This window comes from Ceratosolen solmsi, unplaced genomic scaffold (assembly GCF_000503995.2).
Source record: "Ceratosolen solmsi marchali unplaced genomic scaffold, CerSol_1.0 scaffold7, whole genome shotgun sequence".
Taxonomy (NCBI): domain Eukaryota; kingdom Metazoa; phylum Arthropoda; class Insecta; order Hymenoptera; family Agaonidae; genus Ceratosolen; species Ceratosolen solmsi.
Genome location: NW_011948413.1, coordinates 12,484,192 through 12,498,685, shown reverse-complemented (window position 1 = coordinate 12,498,685; position 14,494 = coordinate 12,484,192). Strand labels below are relative to the sequence as shown.

General features: G+C 39.9%; 1 protein-coding gene across 1 annotated transcript in view; it reads left to right on the top strand.

The window, feature by feature from the left end:
- The first annotated feature begins 11,827 nt into the window (after positions 1-11,827).
- The window catches only part of LOC105367479 (rap1 GTPase-activating protein 1), a 184,958-nt gene continuing 182,291 nt past the window's right edge, over positions 11,828-14,494 (top strand). The window contains exon 1 of the mRNA XM_011506203.1: positions 11,828-11,925. Within this exon, the coding sequence (XP_011504505.1) occupies positions 11,885-11,925 (41 nt within the window). The 5' untranslated portion in view covers positions 11,828-11,884. The remainder of the gene's footprint in view (positions 11,926-14,494) is intronic.

Here is a 14,494-nt window from a genome sequence, read left to right as displayed (position 1 = left end):
TAATATTATGTTTTTCATTGTAAATTCACAATTGTAACTTGAACCGCATACTTTACTCTTAATCGATAAAGTATTTTGCTATATTAAACGACTATTCGCTTATCCATTCTTACCATAAATGATTTATAATGTAATTAAGCATTAAAGTTGAAAGTTACTGGTTCGTTATGTTTGAAAAACTAAATTAAAAGTAATGATATCTGCACGCTATTGCTATTATTTCTTGATGTATGAGTTCACATTCAATTACAAATCATTAATAATTTGTTGGTTAGTCATTACTCCACTACTATTGCGAATGATCCAATACAAAAGTATTGGATTTGTAAATGAATAGACGGTATTATTTTGTCTGTCGAATGTACAATTTCTATATCGTATCAACGAAGATAATTATTTTTGTGTGCTTTTTTAGCCATTTGTGTCGCCGATTTGTGTAAGAAAGAGTCGGTGATAATGGAAGCGATAATTCCTCGAATTATCGCTTATTCAAAGAACATGATTGTTTACTATATTATAATGTTTGTTAATAACATTCATGCAACTCAATTGTTTAAACATATTCGTCTTATTTTTGCTTGTAGGTTATTTTCAATTAGCTAGGAAAGCTCGATGCTCGTTAAAAGCTTAAATATGCCATTTCGATATCAAATTTTCTTTGCTAATAATGAATAATGTTTTAAAGCAGATTCCCAGTGCCTTATAAATGAATTATGTATTCTATTTCGTATATGTTTTATCTTGAAAAATCGATATTCTCAATAAATGATTTATTGAGCAGTCGATTTAACGTTTGCCATTTGAATGTTTAACATTTACAAAAGCACATGTCTAAACAAAGCGTCTTACAAAAGCGTCTTATGAGCGAAAATCTTACAAACTATATAAAACAATTTTCAAAACGTCAATCGAATCTTTGTTGTTCATACCAATTTTTTCATTTCTGCCCATCAAAGCTCTTAGCTATGCTATCAATTTCAATTTAACTTACAACTTGTTTATTGAAAGTATATACATTCTAATAATGATAGTAATTGAATAATTAAATATATCCGCGACAGCAGCATTATATTATCGGAATAACGAATGTTTCATATCGGAATAACGTCAATAGCGTTAATAGAAGAAATTCTCGTTCGAACAGCAATATCGGCAGAATATCGCGCGGCTCATTACATATTCGTCGAATTAATCCAACGGCTTGGCCATCGGGCAATTACAAAAAAAAAAAATAAATAAATAAATAAAATAATAATCCTGTAATTACAAAGCGCAGATCTACTATTAATGAATTGATTAGCTCCAACAAAGTCGCAATTGCACACTTAATCGGCTAATGTGTAATCGCCAAGTCGGCTAAACATAGGCAAGAGCATGAAATATAAACGCCTTGGGTTTATCAGCCCTCGTATCTCGATCCCACCAAAGACAATCACGAGGAGGACGAGCGAGAGGTGTGTAGCGGAAGGGCCGCATTTAAATTGAAAACAGAACCCCCGAGACTCACCTGCCCGCGACGCCTCCTCCATAAAGAAACGAAGGCTCTCCGATTGCTTTCGTCGCCCTCGGCTTGGTGTGTAAACAGCCAGAGCGACCCAATAAAGTCGTCGCCGAGTAATACGACCGCCGCGGGTAATTATTAAGATCGAGAGCCGAGGATATTGTGAATAAGGAGGTGACGTTGCAACTACTCTTGCTCACCTTCTTCCTTGTTCTTTCATCTTTCTTTTGTCTTTCAATTTACTTTGCTCGACTTTGCGACTGCGCGGCAGCTGTATATTTAACTTTTCTTCGTGATTTCGAGGAAAGTCACTTTCACGCCCGAACTTGAGCTTCCTTCTTATTTTATCGTGCGAGTGGACGCGCCCGTGTTTATTTAAAATTTCATTGGAATAACCGAATTTTCCGCCCCGGAGTATTATGTATTTATTTCTCCTAGTCGAGGGGCCATATAAGTAAGGAGATCTATGTCAAGTTTGAAAGTAAGGATGTTATTAAATTTTCGTTAAAAAAGATAGGATCGTCGTATTTTCAACAGTTTTCTCCCGTGTGTCATAAAGGAGACAAACAAAACTTTATAGAAACTTCATCCAAGTAATCACCCGAGCCTAGCGCCCCAGGTACTCTAATAGCACACAGATAGCTACATTTAAGTTAAAAACTTACTCGTTAAATGTATCGCCTCGATCATTTTACTCATAATGAGCGTTTCGAAGAATTTAATGTAATAATAGTCGACTCTATGAAGAGCAGTTTTAAAAGATTAATTCGATAATGTAAAAAGATGCTTAACCCAAATTACTGTAAGGTGATTTTTGATATAAAATATGTGTGCCTTGACCTTGGCGGGAGAAGCTAACCATATATAGAAATTCATTAATTATTACACGTGCGATCCCAAAGATGCGTATAATGCAATATTTAAGCACACCCACTACCCTCCAACTATCCAATGTTTGTCATTGGAATTTTTAATGTAGCACGATGATTAATAAAAACTGACCAATAAAAATCCTCGCTCATTTACATTCCTATAAATAATTTATAAATGTTCGTTCATTAAATGTGATTTACAGTAATTTATTTAAAAAGATTTTTCAAAAAGAGTGATACTTAGAATTTCATATGCTGGGCAGTTATTCTGTTTACACAAATAAATGCACAAATCGTGTTCATTTACAGCCGTTAAGTTTCTGGCTCATTGCATGTTTAACTACTACGACGATAACTACAAACGTACTTAAATTCTAATTCTTTCGATCGCTAACAGTTGTATGTAACAATAACCATATAATTACAAAATTAATGTATTTTGAAACCTAAGCTTTATAATTAAACATCAATTTATTGAGTTAATAAAATTTATGCCCGTAATATGCAACATTCGTGGAGTAACTCATTAATACCAAAGCCATAATATAATTACATTTTTATCAATGAAATTAATATGTAAAATTATTTATAATGTTCAATGAAATGAGCAATAAACTGAATAAATAATTGAATAATAATTGCCAAATTTAAAACAATCAAATATCCTTAATGTATGTAAATTATTTCATGGCATTACTATTATGATTATTGTAAATATCATTGACTGGTCGTTGATAGATTTGTTGAGTCTGCCATTGCGTACGATAATTTCAGCAATTTTGTTTCCTTTACAAAACAAAAGTACTTGATGCCAAACTGATTGACGAGCGCAACATAAAAAAATGCATCACGGTGAAAAAAAATTAATGCTATGCTAATTTACAAGAACAACGATAACGCTAAAGACAACAATAATAGCAGCAGCAGCAGCAGCAGCAGCAGCAGCAGCAGCAGCAGCAACAACAATCATAAGAGTAACAAACAAGTACTTCTAACGACAAGAATATCGCACTCGATATTGTTACTAATTACAAACTTTCGACCTAAGTCATTGCTACTAACATTTGGAGAAATCGGCGACAATGTCGTGACTCGTACTAAATTATCGGCTAATCGGAACAACAAAAACATCATCACATCCCGATTAATAATCGGTCGCCGATCCTCGTAGGATACAAGCTTATCGTCGCTCAAAACGAGTCGATTTTAACTGCGAACAACATCTTCCCGGGACGAATTAAGGGACGAAAAGTGAGAACATTCTCGATGAGAAATTTTTATGTCTCGAGGGAAAATTAAGAGTCGCGCGCGCTTTCTCCCGATCATTGCTCCAACAATTTTTGCGGCTAGGGTCCCTAGGGTCCGTAGAACTCGCGCAAGGCCATCCCGATTTACAACGCAGCCAAACTCGTTGTCGGTCCTCTCTTATGTAATCTTTGGCCGCATTGTTTTTTTTCTCGCACGTCGTTGGCAGCAGTGACCCCTTTTTCTCCATTGCCTGCTCTCGTCGAGTCTTCCTTGATTATTTACGACGAGATTATGCCGATACTTGGCTAATTAATTTTACAGTCTCCAACTTTACTACGAGTCTTTTCATGTTACTTGTTCGTGTTATTAGTTGCTGCCATACATAATACTTGCCACTTAATTCACTTTCTATTCTTTTCATTCTTATTTTGAGCAATTTCTTTCATTCATTGTTGTTTTCGTTTCTTTTGCTTTTTTTTTTTTTTTTTTTTTTTGCCTATCATTTACAACAATGTCGTTAGAGAATACTGTGAGAAAAAATTGGCATCGTTTGTGGAGGGGAAGGCCAATTTGAAATGCCAAAATTTGGATGCTTTTTTTTTTTTTAACAAATTAACCGGTATTTATCGAGTTTGTACGTCCCAAATTACAAGTAAATTGATTTTGAAAGAAATTCATACAAAATTAGGGTATTTATTTCATTCTAATAATAGAGAAACATGATGAAAATTGCAAAAGACAAGACATAAGTTTCGAGAGCAATTTAACTAAATGGAAATTGCAGGGTCTGTGTTTCGAGATTTTGAAAAGACTTTGGAATATTTGAGAGATAAGATTAGATTTCCAGAGGGATTATTATCGCATATTAGTGATAAATAGAGGAATTAATGATAATTTCAATTCTTATTGTTAACAGTGTCTCTAGGTTAAACAAATTTATAATGGAACAAATAATGTAGTCCTGTCCCGCTTTGTTCAAATAAATTGAAATAATTGAATTTTATCATAGTATTCATTCAAACTTTGTAAACTATTTTATGTAAGAATAATGCAATCGTCACTTATAAAACTCTGGTAGTTTAACTATCGTCGATATCGAGCTTGAATATTGATTTTCACTAATTGCAAAACGACCTGATGTTGACAAACGGGAAACATGGAAAATTAGTAGTAATAATATTTGTTGAAAGAACATGTTCGATCAAGTATATAAGATCGTTCCTTACAAAAGTTCTTTTAGATTATTAAAATACGAATAATAATAACAACAACGACAAGGACGAGGACGACAACGACAACGACAACGACAACGACAACGACAACGACAATAACAATAACAATAATAACGATGATAATGATAATAGTAATAATATTGTATAATATATGGAATATTCTATTCTATGAATCTACATTATCTATCTTGGTTATGTCCGTTATATGTGCCCGTTAAAAATGCTTAATATAAATGAAAATATTATTTATCTGTCGATGTTTATTATCCGATTACTACTTCAGAAGCGTTTGCCCTCATTAGGAAAAGGTTCGCTAAGCGAGCGAAATGGTCGATGAAAAGTTACGAGAACAAGAATTCACAGAATTCAATGTTTGCCACTTCTATATGATTATTTTACATATTTGTACTCACAATACGAAATGACGCTTGTGATCGTATTCATGGACTCTGAAAATTACCACGAACCAGTCCATTTGCCTTTGTTTATCCGTGGGAAGCTCCAAGTCGGAAGTAAAATGAGTGACTTCGATTAAGATTTAACCGTTTCCATTGCGTGCATTGGTGCTCTTATTGTTGTGGGGTCGCGCGGGATATCACGCGAGAATTTATTTTCGCTCTGTATTTATCATTGTGCCGGTTGCGCGAATTTCGAAATACCGTTTCTACGGTAAATTTTCAAAAGACATGCAAAAATAATGTCTCGTGGCAACGATATTCCTCGCGACTTTACGCTTTTGTTGAGTATTGTTGGGTATTTGATGATGTATCCTCAGTCAATATTACATGATTTTTTTTTCACTCATTTGAATCGCAGCGAATGTCAATGTTTTGAAACGATGTACACCCACGCATATATATAATAATAATAATTTAAATTATTCATTCAGGATTGTAAGAAAATTTTATAAAATTTTTGAAAATATAATACCGATTATTATTAATATTATTATTATTATTATTATTATTATTATTATATAAATTATTATTATTATTATTATTATTATTATTATTATTATTATTAATATTATTATTGCCTAAATAATAAGGGCTTGATTGCTCCTATAAAGGCTTCCCTAACAATAAACATTAATGCTTGAAATAATATTTTAGTGCCGCTCTTTCGTACTAAAGTGTCAACGTATAAGCACAAAAAAGAAAAAGGAAGTTAAAGAGGATCCCATTAAATTTACGATGGAAACATCGGATGACTTTCGGGTGATGTAGACCTGATGTGATTTCCTAGGGATATCACCCACCGAAACCGGAGACGGTCTTTGCAGTAAAAAATTTACTGACTCCTTTTATACTTTTTCTTCGGGCATACGTATTACCGGCATGTACGAGAAAGGAATTTCTTTCACTACACATCCAATGATTATCAGTGTTGCGAATTTTCCTTTGACAAATAAGCATGTGTATGTATCGGGAATAATTTTTTCGGTCAGTTTTTATATTCTGACCAATTTTTATATATTTTCTCTCTCTTTAAATTCATTAGCAATATCAAAAATAGTATGTGCCAAATAAAGAAAAAAAAAAAAAAAATAAAAAAAGAAAAAAAAACATCTCATTGAGTTTTAAAAAGAGCCTTATCAGCCTGGTACTCTACGCAATATTAAAGCATTGTTAGTTTAAATGCAAATTTTGTTATTAAAATTATTGACGAGTAGTAAATTTAAATTTGATAGTAGCAAAGTGCTTGGTAATTTCTGTCATCGGTAAAATATCCAAATGGGCCTAACCCGTAGTGCAATATTCGGAAATAAACTGCTTTTCATATCGGGGAGAATACCATACACTTTTGCAATAAAATTTGTTATTATTGTAATTTTTCATTTCCTGCCATTCAATGGAAATTTTTCTATTCACAGAAAAATCTGACAAACCAACGTCCTACTGCTTTTATTATTTTACGATCTAAAAGCAAGCGTCGATGAACGTATGGACTTAGAAAATACAGTGGGCATTATTTCTTTAAAGTTTAAAGATTAAATTAAAGTTAAAAGATTAAAGCGCGGGGACGATAACAAGGCACGTGCAGGAAACAATTTAATTTAACGAATTTAAAAACGAAACCGACTTTAACTCTCTACGTATCCGCATATGCAGCAATCGCGCAATGTAAATTGTTCGGTTCAACTTGTTTGAAATGGAGACTTCTTAATATAGTTATTCATATCGATGTAATTAACTTTTTGAAATAAATCCTTCAAAACGAACGAGGGCTTAGGATAGAAAAATTCAAGTCGAAAATAATTAAAGCCAATGTAATTTTTACTCTGCAAATGCTATCTGTCAACCGGCAAAATAATTATTTAGCACCGCTTTGTAACCAGCAAAATGCAATCCCGACTTTTTATTTATTTGATGTTCGAATTTTCAACTCTATAATAAATAATATCCGACAGTGACTATTTTATCTCTGCATATTTATCTGCGATTAATGGCTTTGTGCCTCGATGTACAGTGCTGTCCAAATGCCAGTCACTTAATCGGACGGATAATTCGATTTATTTATATCCATTTGCGATATGCAGCGCTGCTAGCGCAAAGACGATGACCAAAAGAACTCGGTCGCGAGCTTAAACGCATGCGCGCGGGCTGTTTTAATTTATAAGCCCGATTTTTCTTCCACTTCGTTCTTTCCCGTTGCGCTGGCTCGTCGTTTCTTTTCCGAAGGTGTAAAAGAAAGATAATGCCCAAGAGATACATCGACTGTGCGCGTAGATGATTAAAATGGAAAACAACATTGGCGTGCGCAAACTGTTAGCATTTTTGCCCCTCAAAACCTTGCCTCCCGACATAACGGACGAATAATGCTCGTAAAATTTTAATTAACCTGCGCGCGTCCGCCTTATCTCCCGTCTCTCCTCAACCTACCCCCACTACACCGCGGTCAGCGTGCATACGAGCACCCAACACCCGTCCCGCCCTACGCCAAGTCCTCGCGGGTGGAGAGAGAATTTATCGTCGACCTTGCTACGACGGAGGCAGCGCCTAGCCTCGGTTTGCCAATTGTGACGTCACTGGCTCGACTTTCACAACGCGAGCCAAGCGCATTTGACTATTGTACACGTGATTTCAGAGAAATGGCCACTGTCGAGCCGCCGACAATATGCTTCGCGTACACGTACTTAGGTTGAAACGATATGTGGAGGTCGATTGTAACGTTTAACGAATTTTTGTTTTTTTTTTTTACTTTTCTTTCCAAATCCCGACGAATAAGATACAGAGCCGTACAATTTGCATGTTAAGCCATTTCATTTTGATTGAGGTTATTACAAGGTGCAATATATTCTGCGCCGTGCTCTATTTGAGAATTACGGCTTTACGTAATAGCTCACGCAAAGTGTAACTTTCTCAATTGCGTTCTCGATGGAAAAAAACGCCAACTTTTCCCTATGGGAATTATCGCTCGTGATTAGAGCAAAAATCCCAGAGGTTCGCGATCGGTGCTTTTCTCATCGTGCACAAATTTCGCGAATGTCACTAACATTAATCAGAGAGTGAGTGAGTGAGTGAGTGAGTGAGTGAGAGAGAGAGATAGAGATAGAGATAGAGAGAGAGAGAGAGAGAGAGAGAGAGTGTGAGCGCGAAGGAGGGGGGGGGATCGAAGAGAAATTGTCTTGGAAGAGTATCGCATCGTTTAACGAGCCAATTGAAATTGACGGGGCGTTGGGCGTGCGAGGCAACTCTCGATAATAAATTAACGAGTCAATCCAGGCAAAGAGGGTCGGCGTCCACTGTAACAAAACAGAAAAAGCACGGCAGAACGAGACTATCGTAACTCTAGTCGTCGTATCGATCGACGAGCAAAAATCGAAAGACGCTCGAGCGACGAAGAAAAAGGAAGAACGAATTTTTGCGCGGTGCGGGCGGAAGGGAAAGATGACGTAGGGTTCCGATCGAGCGGGATTATGAGTAGGGAGGGATTGACAGTGTTTGCATGTAAACTAAAGTGCGCTTCACTAATAGTTGCGACGGTGCGTAAAGTTCGTCGTGGGTAAAACCGAGGGCCTACGCTCGTTACGGCGACTACCCGAATATGCGACCGTCTCCGCCCCATATTTTATCTAAACGACTGCGAGAAGCGGCGACTACGACGGCAATGAGAATTGTAGGGGGGGGGGGTAGTCGCTTAATTTTCTGAAATATGTGGCGGCGCTCGCTTTCATTTAAAAGCCATTCTCTTGAAATTATGGCGGCGTGGCTGAAAAACAACGGCAAGCAAGCAAGCGCAAGTTTTGTCGGAGCGGAATTTTGGGTGATGAAAAGACTCGGCTTAGTGGTGTATCAGGAGGGGATGGTGGTGGTGGTATGGGTTAATGGGGTAGGGGGGGGGGGGTGATCTTTACACTATCTGGGGGAAGAATGGACGAAGGAGCGGAGGAGGGTCCCTTGACTTTGTTAGCCGGGCAATTTAATTGAATTTTCGATGCAGTTTAGAGCCGAGGACGTACTTTGTTGAAAGAATTAGTTATTTACATCACGCATTAATGTATGTATGAGCTATTTTAATTTTACGACAATGGTTTCACGATCGCGTAGAAAGCGAATTGAGGAATATTAAGTAATTCGTGGGGACGTGTGGAATAGAATTGCTCGCACTCGTCATTGTTATAATGAATTCCACTTTTAACGAGCGAGTACTCTTTTAAATGTAGTTGTAAACTAATTAAGTTTATGATCGAGATGACACTAAAAAATTGAGAAATTTGTTGGATTTTTGGACAATGGTAGGAAATAGTGGAATGGCATGTTCGGAGCCATTTTTCGAGCCATTCTTGGGGAAAAAAATTATTTTCCAATTTGCTCGCAGATACGCTACGTTACTCATTCAAGACGATATGTGTATATTTGACGAATAGTGTATTTTTCGAATAAAATTTAATTTAAAATTTACCAAGAATTTTCTATTCATTATTGAAGAGACACTTTTTACAATAATGTTTTTATTTTCTAATTCTTCTCTTTTTTTCTTTTATTCTTTTGACAATATTTCATTAAATATATCCACTTTACCGTATATTAATGGAATTGTGATTCACAGGATTTGTGTGTATTGGACCAGATCGCACTATTATTAACTGATAAAGCTCTCCCCTTTCTGGCCAGACACGTTATTTGCTTTAACGAGAAAAACTTTTACTTCTTCTAATAGTCCACATTTCCTTGTAAACATGACTCACGAACGCAAAAATTATTGAAATGCGCTTAAAGAATTGAAAGCCTGTGGTTCTACATAAATAACGGTCTTGCACCATGAGTTAATGCCCGATGCCTTGGGAGTGATAAGATGTCGATACCTCGTCAATACAAAGTCTCCCTTAATTCACTATTATTTATTTGATGTATAAACGCGCGCGGGCGTTCGCCCCCCATCCCCCTCCCCCTCCCACAGTCCTCTTCCAATCCCAATCCGCCCGTACCCTTCACAATATATTTCCCGTGTCAATATTTACGTACATAAATGAATGGCTTTATTAAATAGACAGATAGTTAATGCTAACAGGATGTTTAAGCAAGTTCAATCAAAATTTCGAAAAACTCGGTCCCCAAAAGACTTAAAATAATTCTGATTTAATAGAGGATTAATGGCTGTGTGCAATAACATTAACCTACATCGTCAATTATTTATCATTGGCGCGAATCACAGCAGTAATTGCGAGAGAGTGGCGAAACGCTTTAAAGAATCGAAAAGACTGGCATGTTCGCATAAAGCTGGGATCTCGGGACGAAGGGCGAGTGTGTCGAGCGCGAAATTGCCGGTTTCCGAGTCCTCCAAGTTCCGAGTACTCGTGCCGATCGAACTCTTACGGCGCGACTAAGCTGGCCAATTCTTATAAAACGCTGCGCGCCATGGAAAATCGATTCGCGCCGGTCGATTAAGTTCTCGGCCTATCGTGCATTAATATCTCAGGATCCGTTTTGCATTCCCAGCCCGATTCCCCATTAGACGTCAAAAGTATCCGGTTCTAAATATAGGCGCACGCGCCCGACGAAAAATCGAGGGCGCGGGGTAGTGGGGTGCGAGAGCCTTGGTCGCGCCCGTCAATTTTCCCGGTCCGTGGGAAGAAAAAAATGAAAGTAAAGCCTTCCGCGCGCTTCCTCCCGCGATTGTCTCCAATATTTATAAATGCCGCGCAGCCTCTCTTGCATCAACAAACACGCGTGGCGAGCTTTATCTCCATCTTCTTCTAGCCGCCAACGGCAGTGCTTTCGCCGTCTCCCGGGCACACATGGCGCAGTGGCGCAGCGCGTCCCTGTCGGGACTTCCCGACCGTAGTCCAGCGAGACAAGCGTCATCATCGTCAATCGAGCGTCGAGCGAGCGATAGTAGTCGTAGTAGTAGTAGTAGTAGTAGTAGCAGTAGTAGGAGAGAGAGAGAGAGAGAGAGAGAGAGGCGCGCGAGCTAGGAAACGAGAGCAGCAACGAGGGCGAGGTGCCGTGCCGCGCGTGTAGGAGAGATGAAGGCTCGAGCGCCAAGGAGGTGGGGGAGCGCGGAGAGGCAGCCGATGCACATCGAGGCCTAAGTCCCGGGCGCGAGCGAAGCGACTCAGTCGGTCCTGCGGCGGCGACCCGATAGCGCCGGTCCGACGCGCAGCCAGAAACGGACGCCGAGCTAATTCGGGACGCACGCACGCATGCACGCAGCGCCGCTTCGACCTCTCATCACGAGCACGCGCGTTCTTATAGTCGTCGGCGCAGAAGAGCGGGCCCTCGGGGGGCCGTGGGTCTCCGGAGACCCAGTGGTCGACAGTTCCGCGAGTGGATTTGCCACTGCGACTGCGATATTACGGATATCGGCAAAGCGGACCGGGTGTACCGAGTGCGCGTAATTTCTCTATATCAAGGCGTAGTTTGCGGCCCCACGGCTCCCAGGACTCCCTTGACTCACATCTGGGGTGCGGTAGAAACGGGATCTCCCTCCCCCCCTCTCTCTCTCTCTCTCCCACCCTTCAAAGAGTCAAAGTCCATCACCAGCACCCCGGCCCATTGAAGGAAGGCTGATCTGGAGGCGGCCCAGACATGCTCAAGATACGGATGTTAGATTACATCGGCGACACGGGGTGAGTAGATTTTGTAGCAATGTCCGCGTGGTGTGGTGCAGTGGTACAGAATTTTCCGGGCAACTTTCACATTTCGTACACTTAACTTTTAATGTTGTTCGCCGGCGTACTTATTATTGTCAGGATTCTGAAGAATAGACTTGCGGAACCGGGCGTCTCGAAGGTGCTCGGCGTTCGTTAATCGAGCGCTTGAAATTAAAGGAAACCACATTGGTCGAGCGGTTTTTATTATCGTTCCTTGAATTTGCCGTGTATACGTGCATTTCGAATTAATTCAATGATATGGGCGTGCGAGATGCGGTCGAAGCGTTGCTAATCGTGAAAGCTCACTTTTCCTCCGCTTTACGACCGTTACTCTTCGGCCTCTTATTGTTATTGTTATTAATTGATAAGAACGCCGCCGAGTGGTACGTTCAATGCACGCCACTCTAACAACAACTAACCAACCAACCAACCAACAACCAACCAACAACCAACCAACCAACCAACCAACCAACCAACCAACCAACCAACCAACCTCCATTATATAATGATAGCAGCGCTTTTATTATCATAGCGCACGAGCTACGTTTCGTAAATTTGTATTGAGAAATATATATATATATATATTCGCGTTCATATGTATTTGCCATAAATCTTAATTGGTCATTATAATGATTAGTTGTACTGTTGCACGAGTTAGCCGGACGAAACGGTCCACTATCTTACTTTATTAATTTAATACTTTGGACTTATCTCGCCTCGTTTACGTGAATTTTTCCAGTGCGGTTGAGCGCATGAACTACTTGCACATGCTGCCACGCGCTTAGAATCCACACTCTCGCTTTATCCTCATGGCGGTGTTCCCGAATGGGAAATTGAATGGAATTTGCGTTGGAAGCCGCCGAGCTGCCGTCGAAATAAATATGCGCGCGCATTGAAGTATCCGTTCCCGCTCTTTTTTCTCTCGGCTTTACGAGGCACATCGTGAATATCACCGAGGTACAACGACCCGACGGACTTACTTTACTCTCGGGCGACATCCTCATCGTCGCTCGAGAGTCGACCATTCTGGATTGATGAAACAAAAAACAAAACAAAAAACAAAAAACAAAAAAAAAAACAAAAAAAAAAAAAAAACAAGAAAATTGATAAAATCGGCCTATCGATTCGGTCCTCATTCGCTGACATAATTATGTTTGTACGACTGCTAATATCGCTTATGTGAATCGTGCGGGTAGCACGTGGGCCATATTGGATGCTTTTATCGCCCATTCAACGGGCGCGAGTTTTGCTTGACGTCGCGGTAAAGAGTAAAAGGAAGGAAAAGCGAGGCGGTGGAACTTAACGAGTTCGAGAAGCATCCAATCACTGAGCTCGGCTGGAGCTTCCTTGTCGTCTTAGAAGCGTCGGAATATATTTTCTCGATAAATAAAAATTTCACCAAATGGAATGGCGATAATAACCAAGTATTTATGGCTAAACCCTAACGTCTCCATGAAGCGTATAATTAAATCGGAAGAAATTATCGATATTGACATTAATACGGCCCTCCATCATCGCGTTTTATCATTTAATAAAACAAAGTACAAATCATAAGCCGATACATTAAGCAATTATAAATTACTACGATTGAACTTTAAAGAGCATCCGCGTGGATCCACTGTTATTAGAGGATATAACTGAAAAATCGATTAGAAAGTAACCGATCGCTCAGCCATGTCTCCCCAATGCTTACGATAAAATTATAATAAAGATTTTTATTACGACGACTGACCAGGCCACTTCCTCCTCTTATTCCCCATTGACTGGCTCGCTAGCGCAAAAACTATGTCATACCATCGCTACCACCTCTCCCCCCCCCCTACCCCCTCTTCACTCCTCACACGCGATCAAGCAGATCACGAGAGTCAAAGTGAAAAAAAGCGGCCGATCGCCCAGGACGAGTCAGCACTTAATAACGGCCGTTTCGTCTCGAAGCGCCACCAAGTAACTTTTTCTGCCCAGTCGGGTGTTTGTATGGGAAACGGGGGATTAATGGTAGCGTTCGATGGCTCCCAAGAACCGGCATCAATGATCGATGCAGGAAGTCCGATCGTCAGGTCGGATTTATCGGTGAGCTGGGGCGAGTGGGCAGAGAGAGAGAGAGAGAGAGAGAGAGAGAGAGAGCACTGATTTCCGTGGCGTGAATGTCGCGTTGTATAAAGGGCGAGGATGCAGGTAACGAGGCAATTGCGTCAAAGAACGACGATGAAAGCCTATTTGGACTGAGTGGTGGTTCGGTAGCGGTAGCGGGGGGGGGGGGGGGGGGGGGGGGAAAGCTTGTAAAACGCCCACGCTCTAGCCCCGGTCTTTTTTTTTTCCCAGAGATTTTTCATGGGCACCGTAACTCGTCGATTGCCAGAGGCGTCGCTTATGGCGGGACTCTCGGTTGATTTCGGTAAGACGGTAATGGGGCTTCGATGGATTTATCGTGTTTATTTTGTTGGAAGCGACAACGGGGCCGCGTGTCAAACAAGGGGCCTAACTGTATTGTTGCCAGTTGCGAGCGATAAGCGTAGCTGTTTGTCCTCTATGGGGTTGGGCGCGT